The sequence below is a fragment of the Mastacembelus armatus genome, chromosome 22 (genome assembly GCF_900324485.2).
Source record: "Mastacembelus armatus chromosome 22, fMasArm1.2, whole genome shotgun sequence".
Lineage (NCBI taxonomy): Eukaryota > Metazoa > Chordata > Actinopteri > Synbranchiformes > Mastacembelidae > Mastacembelus > Mastacembelus armatus.
The window spans coordinates 4009144-4023147 of NC_046654.1; the positions used below are offsets into that span (position 1 = coordinate 4009144).

The 14004-nt window shown below is 40.4% G+C and overlaps 1 protein-coding gene across 1 annotated transcript; it reads left to right on the top strand.

Moving 5' to 3' along the window:
- Positions 1–488: 488 nt before the first annotated feature.
- On the top strand, positions 489–6659 carry tmx1 (thioredoxin-related transmembrane protein 1). Its single transcript, XM_026308177.2, has 8 exons — positions 489–715; positions 991–1106; positions 2053–2098; positions 2719–2847; positions 3287–3332; positions 3820–3921; positions 4048–4114; positions 4265–6659. The coding sequence occupies exons 1-8, from the start codon at positions 537–539 to the stop codon at positions 4501–4503; spliced, it is 924 nt and encodes a 307-aa protein (XP_026163962.1). The 5' UTR covers positions 489–536; the 3' UTR covers positions 4504–6659.
- Positions 6660–14004: the final 7345 nt, after the last annotated feature.

Here is a 14004-nt window from a genome sequence, read left to right on the forward strand (position 1 = left end):
CACTCACTCCTATGGGCAATTTAGAGTCACCAATCAACCTGACATACATGTTTTTGGACTGTGGGAGGAAACCAGAGTACCTGGAGAAAACCCACACAAGCACAGGGAGAACATGCAAACTCACACAGAAAGGCCCCTGATGGGTTTCAAACCAGGAACCTTCTTGTTGTGAGGCAACAGTGCTAACCACTCATCCACCATGCTGCTTTAACAAAACAGTTAATTTTAAATTTCTTAGTTATTTCAGGGACAATGTCTCCACCTGCTGGTGATGAACATTTGCAGTAAATGAGAAAAAAACCCTGCGATATTTTTATAAAAACACTTGACAAGGTGCTTGAACCCACAGCATAAACTAAGCAGCATTTTCCTGCAGAAACGGAAGCAGTCGAGAGGAAATATAAGTTATATCAGCTGTTTCTGTATTTTAGAGATAGCGTCGTGCACGTTGAGCACGCTGCCCTCAGTTTCAAACCGACCACGTGACTCGGACGTTAGGGCGCATAGCGGAAGTGAGCGGGCTGTCTCGAGCAGACATGGCGTGTTTGCTAACGAACAGCAGGGTGGCTAACATGAAACAGCCATTATGGATGAGTTTGTGGTTTCTGGCGATGGGGTTAACGTCGCTACCAGTTGCAGCCAAACCGGACAGCCTGAAAGACGTGACGGACGGGAACTGGGAGGAAATCCTGACTGGAGAGTGGATGATTGAGTTGTCAGTGTCCTGATGCTAACGGCTAACGGATAGCTAGCATGTCAGTCAGTTATTTTGAGCTCGTATAAATGAGGCATTGTTTCCATAAGCAGTTAAAGTGGAGCTCAGACCTTCTGTTTTATGTAATTAATACCTTGGCTGCCTCAGTTTAGTGCTGACAGATCGTTAAAAGTCCAGTTAGGCTACCAGCTGCTGTCGTAGCTTAGCACACAGTTGTATCGTGATAAAGTAAACAGCTAATATTCAGGTCAGTTCGTCTTTCTTCTGTCCCTCAGTTACGCTCCGTGGTGTCCAGCCTGCCAGCAGCTCCAGCCGGTGTGGAAGGAGTTTGCAGACTGGGGAGAGGACATGGGGGTCAACGTGGCCAAGGTGGACGTGACAGAACAACCCGGTATGGCCTTTCCCAGCAACTACATCTGCTTAGCATCAAAACAGAAGAGTCTAGTCTGAGTTTTGCTTGTAAGTATAGGACAGAAATAGGACGTCAGCAAACATCAGAGACAGATACACAGGGGTCTGAGCATTATCCAGTATTTGCCCCCTTGTCAGTTTGCAGAGGAGATGTGTGCGTCATTATTTCCACACAGCAGAGAGTTGATAGTCTGTTAAAAAGCACTGGACTACAACAGTCTGGACTCAGTCTTATGCTCCTAATGTTTTGTGTCCTGCTCATTTTTCCTAATATGGGTAGACTAAATATTGGAAAGACATCTCGGTATCATGCAATACAGTCCAACAGCATCACTCCCTGCAAAATGAGTCTGCATGTTTCTAAAAGAGCTTTGACACTGACCATTACATCCTTCATTAAGATCAGATATATTACATGGATATTTATTATAAGAAACTGATGATTTTGCAGCGTTTGGGATTGATACAATTTATGTATGCACAAATTACTTATTATTATGCTTTAAAAGTCAGTTACAAGGTGAATGAATTACTTTGCATGAATTAAAAGTGGCCAGTAAAAATTCTCCACAGTTGACAGTATTTATATTGATATATATTCAGAAACCTTTGCAGCTCTTGGGGAGGTAAATGTTTAATGGTAAATAATCCTGTGACTTTATGATGTCCTATGACTTGAATGATTTGCAAAGTAGCCTACTTCTTCAGATTAACGCAAACATCTTTAAAACCCTCCTTTATTTTGCTGTATTTAATGCGCTAATACTGTAAAAAATGTCGGTATTATTTTCGGGCAGTGCTGCCCTGAAGCTGTTTCTGGAGATGAGTTCAGGTCATCTGCAAATGTTGAAGTTGTTCATCGTTCACTTATGAGTCAAAACGTTCCTTCCTGCTCACTGACAGTACTTGTGTCCTGCTTGTGTAAGGTCTGAGTGGACGATTCATCATCACTTCACTTCCTACTATTTACCAGTAAGTTCTTGGTTATTTTGTGGTTTTCATTGCTTCCTGTTTCACTGTAGCAGGAAAGATTCTTGTGGCTTTCATTTCGTTTAGAATCTTGTTTTTGCTCAGCTCAAGAATAAGCTGTTCTACTATGAAGTCTTAATTAATCAGTCAGCAGTTATTTGATAACCAGAATAAAACACACAGGAAATTGAATATTTTTGCGGTTTTGGCATAAACCTAATTGTGTATTCTATAAAATGTGAAGAAATTGTGAAAAACTATTGTAAAACACACACGCACATATATATATATATATATATATATTACATAAGGATTTGAGTTTACAGTATAGAAAACATACTGTTTAATGAACCATTCCATTATTATCAGTTACCTTTCTGTAGATCTGCTGACTAATAGTTTCAGCCTCTTACAACCCTTTATCTTCAAACTTCATACTTTGCCAAATGCATACTTGTACTGTAATCTATTCTACAATGCATTCAAATAAAACACAGAGACCTTTTGTATTCTTGTCCTGCAACCTATCAGTCAATATTACCACTGTACTCAGCAGCTGAAGGCAGGCGTATGCTCTTGAGAAGAAAACATGACTCAGTATCTGTTTCTCTGCATGTGCTCAGCTGTAAGGATGGTGTCTTCCGGAAGTACCAGGGAGCTCGCGCTAAAGATGACTTTCTGAGCTTTGTTGATGAGCAGAAGTGGAAAGCTGTAGAGCCAGTTTCATCTTGGTTTGGGCCATCTTCATTTTTGTGAGTTTATACTTTGAGCCAGTTCTAGAAACTGTATTTACTAGGACCTATAGACTTAGGTAATATATGTTTTTTAATATATTGCAGTGTTTCAGTATTAAAAGAAGGTTTTTTTAGGTTTTGCTATCACCCAAAACCTCTTTATTTTGCAGGTTAGAAATGATGTATGTATATTTGTAAATGTGTTTCTCTTATTTAAGCATCAGTCAGTATTTCTGCATCACCCTTGTACCTCTTTGCTTTGAAATGGCAGAAAATAACATCAGAAACATGCCCTGCTGGCTCTATTCTTAGTGTCTTTCTGTTAGTTTTAAACCACAACCACAAACACCCTGCTCCTCCTCCCTACTTTTTATTTGTTTTGTGTTCAGGCTTTGTAGTGATATTACAGTTTGACAGATCCATGTTTAAGCTGCTTTTGTTTCCCCTCTTTTGGCAGAATGAATTTAATGTCTGCCTTGTTCAAGCTCTCCATGTTTATCCGGGTAAGTGAGGATCTCACTGTGCGCTGACTGTAACCATGTAAGTTATATATGAGAAGCTTTTTATTGCTTTAACCTGCTTACTGTGAAACTGCATGTGGAAGTTAGAATGGCTTCATGTGCAAAGTACAGTACAGGGATGCTGGCTGGATGTAATGGAAAGAGATGAAAATGAAACCTCACATGTAGCACAGACAATGAGTAATGTAGGACAGAAGGCTAAATGTACAGGAAGCACATATGGGTTTTGCAAATCATGGTTGATAATGTCTCAGCTTTTTCATTTTTATTAGATTTGACAGAGCCCAGCACAAATCTGGTGTCAAATATATGTTCTGTTATTAAAGGACCAGATTGGCATTCTCTTATTTTTCCCTTGTCATTAACAAATCCCATGAAAAGACAAGTAATGTTTCCAGATTTCTGAACCATACTTGGTTTATTTAGAGTCAAATAAATACATAAATAATAAATTTTTTGTGTTTTCCAGCGTTGTCATAACTACATGACGGAGCATCTGGGGATTCCTGTCTGGGGTTCATATGTGATCTTTGGTTTGGCCACTTTGTTCTCTGGCCTCGTATTGGGGCTGGTCAGTAATTACGCTGCACTTAGTCCATTTATTTTCACCTCGTAACAGCATTAAATGTTCATCATCGATCAAGTGCACACCAGCATTAGCAGTGAATTAATGGTAATTGTTGTCTTATCTTTGCAGTTGCTGGTGTTTATTGCAGATTACGTTTTCCCCTCAAGACGATTTTCTTCACCTGATTACTACCAAAGTAAGTTTCATATGAGAATACACTGAGTGCAGGTTTACTTCACCTCATACATTTATATTTTTTTACATAGATGAGAGAAGCAGAGCCATGTCATGTTCAGTGTACAGCTAGTTCATAAATGTTCACTTATTCTCTCAATTATCTCTGCAGAGAAACAGACAACGGAGCAAGCAAGGTTACTTCAAGAAGACGAGCATGAGGCTGATGGTGAGGATGATGATGATGACGATGAGGAAGAGGAAGAAGGTGACCATGATGAGGTATGGAGAAGAAGAAGAGGGTCCCCTGAGGGCCGCCCAGAACCAAAAGGACAGGGTTTCTCTGATGAAGCTCTGAGAAAGAGAGTGGTGGGCAGCCGTGATGAGGAGGAGGAGGAGGAGGACACTTAGAGCATCAGCTGGAGCCTCATATGGGCCCTACTCCTTTGAGACGAGTGCTGTGGAGTCAGCAGAACCGGAGGAGCCTTGGTCCCGAGCAGCAGTGTTTACAACAGGGAGTCCTAATCTTCCCCAACCTCCCTCTCTCCTCCAACCTCTGGGCCCCAGAAAACATCTTGCTTCTTTTCTTCTCTTTCCCTCGTTTTCACCGAGAGCACTTTAGACTCTCAGCGCTGCTCCTGTCGCCTGAGCAGCAGGCTCCACCTGGAAAAACCAAAACTCCTTGACGCCTGTTTTCACTCGTGGAAACAAATCTCCCGGGTGACTTTTAGGTATGGAGTGTAGTAGGGATGGATTTTGCAATCTTGTGTATGCTATGCATTGTTTTTTTTTGTTTGTTTGTTTGTTTTTAATACTTGTTATATGTTGATCTTTGAGTTATTATAATACCAGGCTTGCAATTGAAGTTTATATTGTTAAATTGCACTCTTCAGCTAAAATGTATATACAGTTTTATGTTGCGTATATTTTACAAACCCTGACAGCTGAAGCCAACATAACTATTCACCCACCATTCCACATACATACAGTGAAAAACAGAGGGGCGAGTGAAAAGAAATGGGCCCAAAAGGTTAATAATAATGTTAAGGTTTTAGCCCTAGTTGGCCACAGCTGCCATTACAGTGATTAACAAGAGAGGTGAAATATACAGCAGACACTCTTTGAGCAGCTGCTTCTTTAGAAATGCAAAATAACTGCTGAACATTGAGCAGTTTACCATTAGACAGTTGGTTCTCTTATTGAGAAGGTGAAGCTGCAGCCTCGCTTTGCAGCTCACTGTGGCTGCTCTGTTGCTTGGTCAAAAATTAAGAACGATCTGCAAACCAACAAATGCCTAAAATAGCTGTTGTCTTGCTTTGTTAGAGGTATTTTTGAACAGTTGTCTGTGCTAACCTCAGTGACAAATACATCATCTTTCCTTTGGTTTCTTCACAATAAAAGTTGCTCTGTGTATTGCTTTTAATTTGAAACGGCCGTAGAAAATGTTTGGTTTGCATTAGCATTAATATTTAGGTGAAGCATTGCTCCCAAACATGATCTTTCTTAGGGTTATTTCATCCATAAATTTAGTTGTAGCCTTTTACCAATCTCTGTTCAATTTCATTATGTTCTAAAGAACCATATAGTCTATACAGGTGATTATCATAACAAAAGCTGCTGCAGGCAGGCTGGAGGAAAGGATGTTTCATGTCTTTTAAAACATCTTTCCCTGGCTCCTCTGCTCGTGACTCTTGTCCTTGCACCTTATGACAGTAGCACTAAGACTCAAGGAAGAAAACAGATGCCGTTAGTGGAACTGGGATGGTCATTTCATATATCTGGACATAATGTCAGATTGTTGATGCAGGTAATAAAGAAACAGATTCTAAACTATGAGATTGATGTGATGTGTATAAAACAACATAACTTCTATCACCACAATTTTTTGGGGGCCAAACAAGCTGCTGATTTTAAGTTGCAAAAAAACAGTAGATTGTATCAGATATTTTATTTGATTTCATTTGGAGCTGTCAAGGATTATAACTAATGTGTTGCACTCAGCCCAGTTTCCCTTGGTCTGTAAATTGTGCATCCTGTCACACACGTACGTGATTTTTTGGGGCAGGAACCTTCCATATACCACGTGTGCTTTGCCCAGCAGTCACACTGAAACACTTGGCTGTTGACAGTATGCAAGAGACTAGACAACGACTTTAAAAAGTGGGTTTTTAAAAAAAGGAGCTCTGTTCCCTGGAATTAGCAGGCCTGGTGAATGTTCTGTAGGTACTGTTTGTCCCCGTGATGCATCGTAGATCTAAGGATCAGGATGTTTCATTTTGTTTCTAATGTTTGTTTGAGATTCTGTTTTCTTAAAGAACACGTGTGTTGCCAACCTATCAATAGGTTTGTGAAACAGCAGGTACATGCTGCAGTATTATTAAAGAGGAACAATCTAGGTACCTCAGCTCCCTTTCATGACTTATGATGCTGCTCTGATCTGGGGAGTAGGAGAAGGAACAAAATGAAGCTGAAAGGCAAAATAAACCCACAATAATCTGAATTGACTGTTTTAAACTGGACTTGCTTTTGTCTGAATTAGAAAATTAAACAAAAGATAAATGATCTCAGTAAATGTTGTTTTTAATGCTTCGAACACATGAACACTCAGTGCTTTCATGCATTAGTTTCAGACATAAACAAAATCTCTATCAGGAAGAGTTTGTGTGTATGATCAGTGTTTTTAATCAATATTTCCCTCCCTGGGCTAATTCATCATTTAGGTGATGGTTAAAACAGGATGTAATTGTTTTATTATTTTAACCCAAGCACTACTTATGGTTTGTAGCATTTACACTTCACAGTGAACCACCTGTGCTCCTTATGGTTTGAACATTTTGTTGAATAAAGGGTTAACTCTGAAAACAGTCTCCCTGTTTTGGTTTGTACCATTTCAATAGTTACCTGACACAAAGTCGAAGAGTTGCTGACAGCTGGAAAACATTAAAGCTGTAGCTTCAGAAACACATTTGGAAACACAAAACAAAGTTTATAGCTCACACTAGCAGTGCTGGAAGAAGTATTTATAAGTTTATTAAGTACACCGAGCTGTGTGCTGCCATACATTCTGCTCGCTGAAGGGCCAAATGTATGTCTGGTCAAAATATTGAAAAAGATTCAAATAAAACTGATTCAACTATGTGTATAAAATGAGCTCCAGCCCTGGCCAGCAGATGTCCCTCTTGCACTCACTGTGGGACTCTTCAAACCATAATGACAAACAGCAGTGGAAAAGGTTTTTTAAAGACCACATGTTGCTTTTCATCTCACCTCACAGAATTTACACTACAGCTTCAGGGAATAGGTGACAGGAAATTTTGCACTTTATGTGTGCAGACGCAGATGTAAAGCTACATTTGGTCTCCTGGGGCTTCTCATTTCCTATGTGGAGTCTCCTCCACCCTCCTATGTGGCTCCTCTTGGAGGAGAGGTCTGCTTCTAGAGTTGATCTTTGAGGCTATGGTTAGCAGGCGTTAATCTCTCCAGTGAGTGGGGAGAAGAAGGTGTCTGATGCGATTCCCCTGCTTCACCATCCGACTGCAGGCCCCTCTGATGTCTCCATGCAGTCAGGTCGTACTGTGTGTACATGCAAAGGGCCCAGCAGATGCTTGATAAAAGCTGCCCCGTACACTTAATTGATGCAGCCTTCTTGATGTGATTTATCAGGCACATACACACATTCCTCTGCAGTGTATGTGCAGTTGGCTCTTTTACTGATTTGCAATGTAAAGTGAAGGCAGATGGTACCACTGCTGGGTTAGTGGTTTCAGTTCTTGTTCATTTAACTCGCTCTGGTCCATTGTTTTCACTTCAGCAGCAAAGTTCTGCAGCAGTGTGGGATGTTGGAGTTTGGAAAATAATGCCATAGAGCTGAATCACCACATTTGTAAATAAGATGCTTTATAAAGACACTCGATTCTCCTTGTCTTTAGCTTAGTGTCACAGTAGTGTCCAGACTCAACTATTACATGGATTGCTGTCACATTTTAGGCAGACAAGATGAATCCTACTGACTTGTGGGTATCTAGTATCACTATGAGCCTGATGTTTGTGGTTTTGTGAAACACTGAAACATTTCTGGACTGCTGTTAAATTTGGCAAAGCTATTCAGAGTCCCTAGGGGATAAGTTCTAATGACTGTCTCTTGGCATTTCCTCTTGTACCATTATTTGGTTTAAATAGTTAATATATCCTGTACTTAAGTTTATGACCAAATACCTGCAAAGCTCAAGACAATCCCATCAGTCTCAGCTGTACTTTGAGTTTAGTGTCATGTCAGTCTTCATATCAGATAGAGACGTCTCACACCAGTATGTAGAAACATCCCATCACAGTGACGTCAACAGAAGCTCTGAATGAGCCTCTGTTGTTTTCACTGTGCAGATGTAACCAGCCACAAAACATCCGTGTGGGTGCTCGAGCCTTTTATCTATAATAATAATGCATCATATTGTTGTCAGTTGATCACATGCTGTATCTGTTGTATAGCTGTTAAGTATTGTTTACTTATTAATGTTAACCTGAAAGTAGTTAGTAACAATAGCTGTTGGGCAGTTAAAAGTGCAGTACTTCACTTTTACTTCAGAAGCATGAAGTAGTAACAATGGGAATACTAGTAGTACAGGTAACTTAAACCTGTACAGACATACGGTGTTTGGCTAAATGTACTTAGTCCTCTTCCACCTTGTCTGTGGCACAGAGACAGTCTGAGAGTCAGTCTCTTCTTTATCTGTGTCTTGGTGAGAGGATGTCCACGCTTGAACCTGACTCACTTTTTCCACCTCAGTGGTGAGCCGCCGACCGCAAACACAAACAGAAAGGTTCAGGGTCTAGTTTCCCACACTCGTCTGTTCCATTTCAGATTCATCTCATTCCCACTACAAATCTATTTCATTTCCATTTAGGCAGCTACACTGTGATTCCAACTCACAATGATAATCTGAGTTCAGTGCTGCAAATAGTTAATTACAGTATGTCGACTTCATTGGCAAAAAAGTTTCCTTATATGAGAATGTGTCTTCATTATGCAGGATGGGGCAGAAGCATTTGTGGACTGAGCTCTTTTTTTATGTAAATCCCCAGGCCAGTGGCCAGAAGCGTTTTTGCTCAAACCACAAATATCCATGAGAAAAACAAGGCAGTGTTATATGATCCGTCCTCTCTCGCCAGGCTACTGGACGCCAGCGAGGTGCGAGTGTGAGCGTTCAACAAGGCAGCACTTGTTCTCCGAGCTGCTGTGTCCTCTCACCGTCCTCCATGTGGTTAGGCCATTAAACCCCATAAAGAAGATGAAGAGATTGAGAATCCTCTGTTTGGGCTTGTAATGATGATTTATTCATCGATCTGAAATGGTGTAGGAGATAATCAGGAGACTACAGTAAACAATAGGGTTGGTATTGTTTTTGTTTTTTCTGCCTTTTTTTCCCTTTTTTTTAACAAAATGATGCATAGTTGCCCAGTTATTTCAAATAATTTTACTTTTAATATAAAGACAATCCTCCTGAGGCCTATAGCAGCTATGTAGGTTTTAATCAAACCATTGCTGTGAGCAGCAGCTTTACTTTTTAAAGCACTATTCAGCACAAACATGACTTTGTCACATTTTTCTCCAAAGCATTTTTTTTGGCAAACAATTTCAAAACCTATTGTAAATGCATCAAAGTAGATGTAGTTCAAACTAGCTTCCTGAGTGATGACCTAAACCACCCATCTGAATTTTAATTAAAAAAGCTTTTAAGCTGTAAACTTGCAAACACATTTTTTTATTCGTTGCTAGTCTGGAGCACAGACGCCATTTAGCAGCTGTAATACCTCCTTCTTTGTTCATCCCACATGTCAATTATAACGTTACACATCCCCCAGAAACTGTTTAGTGACTAATTGTTTCTCCACTGTGATTGCAGCCAACTAAAATGATTTTCCTTTTTCCCCCACAATTGCCGCCCTCTTCCACCTGTATTTACATCTATGAGCTGTGTGTTTCTTCCTTTCAGGCCAGATAATTACATGGTGGCTCGTACAGAAATAAAAAAAATGCAACAAAAAGGTTTGTTGTTGTGTCTCTGCTCCAGCCTGCCGCAGGTATATTTTCAGGAAACCCTTGTGGTCATGCCAGAGAGAAAACCCTTTGACTGGATGCAAAGGCCTTTCTTTCACTGTTTGCAGGATACTAAAATAGCTGCACATGCTCGTTGCAATATAAACACAGGAAAATATACTGGCTGGAAATGGCAGGGCAGGACTGTAGCCGTGAAAAATCCCATGAAAGCAAAGAAAAATACATCGAGGCCCAAATGAAATTGACTCATACATGAAGGAAAATCCACTAAACTGCTGTTTTTCTCTGCCCTTATAAAACTCTCTGTTAAATCGATCTACAGCCAACTTCAAATGGAAAATGAATAAATAAAAACTGCATGTATAAGGCTATAAAATATTTTCATTGTTTACTTAAACCTGCAATAACAGTAGTCAACAGCTGCATCCAGTAATTAGACTTCATCATATTTTTAGTTTGGATTTTTGTTTCTACCAATTCCTGATGGAAACATCTGCTAAATGCTCCCCTGTGTTGTGCAGACAGTGCTGGGCAGGTAGTGCAGTGGGTGTTTCACTGCAAACAGCTGCCTGCTGCAGCCAAATCAGCCTGAACAGTGATGTTACAGATGATGTAGCTAAACAATGAGCTGAAACACAGATTCAGATTTAGTACTGCGGGTTTATCACTACAAGTGACCCACCTTCCCATTTCCCACCTCACTCTGTTTTCACATTGTGCTTGTCACACTGTTATTAGAAAAGTGTTGATTCATCTGAGGTGTTGATGTGCTCCTTTCTGCTTCTTTCTGCGTCTTTCTGCGTCTTTCTGTGGCTGTTTGTTGGCGTTCACATAAAAATTCTCCGGTGTGGAGGAGGTCGAGGTTTACTGAAATCCCCAAACTGTGAACTAAACTCACTGAGCACTGCAGTAGTTTCCATGGATCTGTTTTAGAGTTTGTCACATCTGGTGCTCTGGGATCATCTAAAACAGCCGAAACGCAGCCCAGGTCAAACATGATCTCAGGGCAGTGGAGTGAGCAAACCTGGCCATGAGTTTGGGAATGGGTGTGTGTTTGGATATCTGCATTCCTCCTCCACAGGAGATGGACAAAAGTAACAGGACTGTTGGTTTGGTGTGTTACTGCAACTAAAATCCTGCAAGTCCTGACACAGAAAATTTAAATGCTGCATATTTAGTCTGATGGGGTTGTGATATGAGTAAAGGCCCAGGAAAGAAGAAAAATAATGTTCAGCTACATGAATCTGTAATTGTCTTATCACAATGACGATTCACATTAACTGTAAAATTAATGTAGAGGAGTAAAAAGTACAGTAATCCACTGTGTACTGTAGTACATGAAATAAAAATATTTCAGATCCTTTTTTCATTAAAATACCATGTAAATGTATTTAAATAAAAGACATGCTTTCAAACTTTTTCCTCACGTAAAAGTACAAAAATGTACTTGCAGTATCAAAAATAAAAGTACTTGTTATACAGGATGATTCAATTTACTGCGTTATATCATAAAATATGTTACATTGAGCATTGTCCTGTCATAGTAGTAACTTTTTAACTTATCTTATACTGTATACTGTTGTTCAGTCAATAAAAACATTATCATTTTTTACATTATATATTTTGGAACATTTTAAATGACTTCTTAAGCACAGTCACTGCTCATCAGTGCTGAGGTATCTGAGCTGAAGTGTGGGCAGACACATGTCTGTGTAAAGCTCAGCACTTCAACAGAAGCTGCATGTCTGCTCATATGTGACATGTGTCTCAGTACAAACAGCCAGATAACAGCCAGGTCGGGGCCCCGGGGCCCCGGGGCCACAGGACTGACATGTTTCTTTGAGGGTTAATTCTCAGCCATGGGGTTAGGGTTAATGTGTTTTCCCTTTTGGCCCGAGTTTCTATGTATAAGGCTGCGTACAGCAGCTCCACAGCTACCATAAGCTTAACAAAACATACTGAGTCCACCACAGAAACAAAATGTCAGTGTTTGGATATTTGTTATTTATTAGCACCAGACTGGTCTTAGAAATTTGTGCTGACTGATGAAGCATATCTTTGCACAGTGGTCCATGCTCCCACCTTATGCCACATTACATAATGAGAACAATGGCAATGTCAGTGCCCCACAGTGGGTTGAGTCTTTGTGGGGCAGATGCAGCATCAAAGCTTTTCTTCTACTCACCAGTGACAGGTTGTTTAAACCTTTAACAAAGAACATTAAGATTATAATGTAATTTGCAGCAAAAGGAGGAGATCTGCATTATTCACAGCTGGTTAGCTGCCAATAATACTGTGTTCAGCAACACCTCCAATAACCCTGAACCCAGACCGAGCATGTAACCACAGGCTGAGACACATCAGGTATGCAGCAGGTAATTACATTAATATCACAAAAATTCATGGCTTGGAGCAAACAGTCTCTTCTTATGAAATATGGTGTGTGTTAATAAGTCATCATCAGAACATGTAAATATAATAAATGGCAAAACAAGTTCAGCAACTGCACGAAACAACACTATATAATAAGAGCATATGTAGAATCAGCTGCAGACACCAGCAGCTCAGTCACAGGCAGATCTGCAGCCTCATCTCGCCCTTTTCAAAGAGCAGAACTCCTGAGATGACGGACACTTCCCTACAGATGAGGTATGATTGAAAAGGCCAGGATGTCCTCTTTAAAGTGTTCCATTGTAGGGTGTGTAGTTATTGAAATGTAGATGAGAAACACAAGGACACTGCTGAGTCTCAGGAGGAGGATCCATCACAGGAAAGTGCTGAAGTTGTAGGTGCACTGACGTAAAGGCTTTGTGTTGTGAGTAAAGTAGATTTTTGGTTCATGTGATGCTGATGTTTTCTCAAAACTCAAGTCAATGCAAGTCAAAGCTTCCACCTGCCACCACCTGTAAATAAATGTTTGTAAAGGTGTTTTGGATATTTTGCCAATAACAAATGCACAAGTGCACATGTACATGGCCTTAGTGTTTGATGTGCTGATTTCAAGGTAAAACACTCCAGACATAAACTTTCTACCTAACAATATGTCTATTACCCACATATCCAACGTGTTTAACAGTCAATCCTCTGATCCCCCACACATCAAGGTGGCCTCGACACTTCCACTGGCCTTTAGTGCACACTTCCTGCCACATTTTCTGCCTTTCAGCTCGTACCTCCTGTTTACATTTGAAACAAAGTGTCAGGAAAGAGCTCAGTGACTGTGGTGTTTCTCTGGAGAGCTGCATCTGCCCAGGAGGAGAGACAGACTATTTCTGTACCGTCCTGACAGCCTCACAGAGAGATGATGCCCGGATCGCCACTGTGTAATTACAAGGTTTATGTAACAAGGGAACGATTACTGAACTTCGTCAGCAGCAGTCACTGTGTCTCTGAGCCAGAGCCCTTTTAATTGCAGGGCTCTCGTGTTTGTCAACATGTATTTTAAGGGGAAGGCTCAGGAATAATAGAAGGGTTCATATGAGTCTGTAGGATGTCTCAGATCCATAACCTGTTGATCCTCTGTGCATTAGAAAACAGTGTTTGTCCTCTTCTGTCACCCCTGCGTCTTTGTAGTGATGAATTAGCTGGTAGTCAGCAGGTCTGAGGTCAGGTAATGCAATTAATAGTAATGCATTTGATACACCTGACACTGGGTCACTTGACAGCGGCACAAACTGCTCCACCGACCAAAGCTTCTTTTAAAACACTTACAGAAGTTTGTTTTAAAGCATGTGGCAGGTTTTGATCTATATTTTAATTACTGTCAACAAATGTCATAAAAGCAAAGCTAAGGCCACTTTATGATTATCAATTACATTTCACCTAAAATGCAAGTGACCCTGGTTACTGTGGTCATG

Bases quoted from the DNA above. Each gene is read 5' to 3' on its own strand.
- tmx1 (XM_026308177.2), top strand. From the start codon at position 537: ATGGCGTGTTTGCTAACGAACAGCAGGGTGGCTAACATGAAACAGCCA. The intron at 2,848-3,286 runs GTGAGTTTATAC...CTCTTTTGGCAG, and splicing joins TTTGGGCCATCTTCATTTTT to AATGAATTTAATGTCTGCCT. The intron at 3,333-3,819 runs GTAAGTGAGGAT...TGTGTTTTCCAG, and splicing joins AGCTCTCCATGTTTATCCGG to CGTTGTCATAACTACATGAC.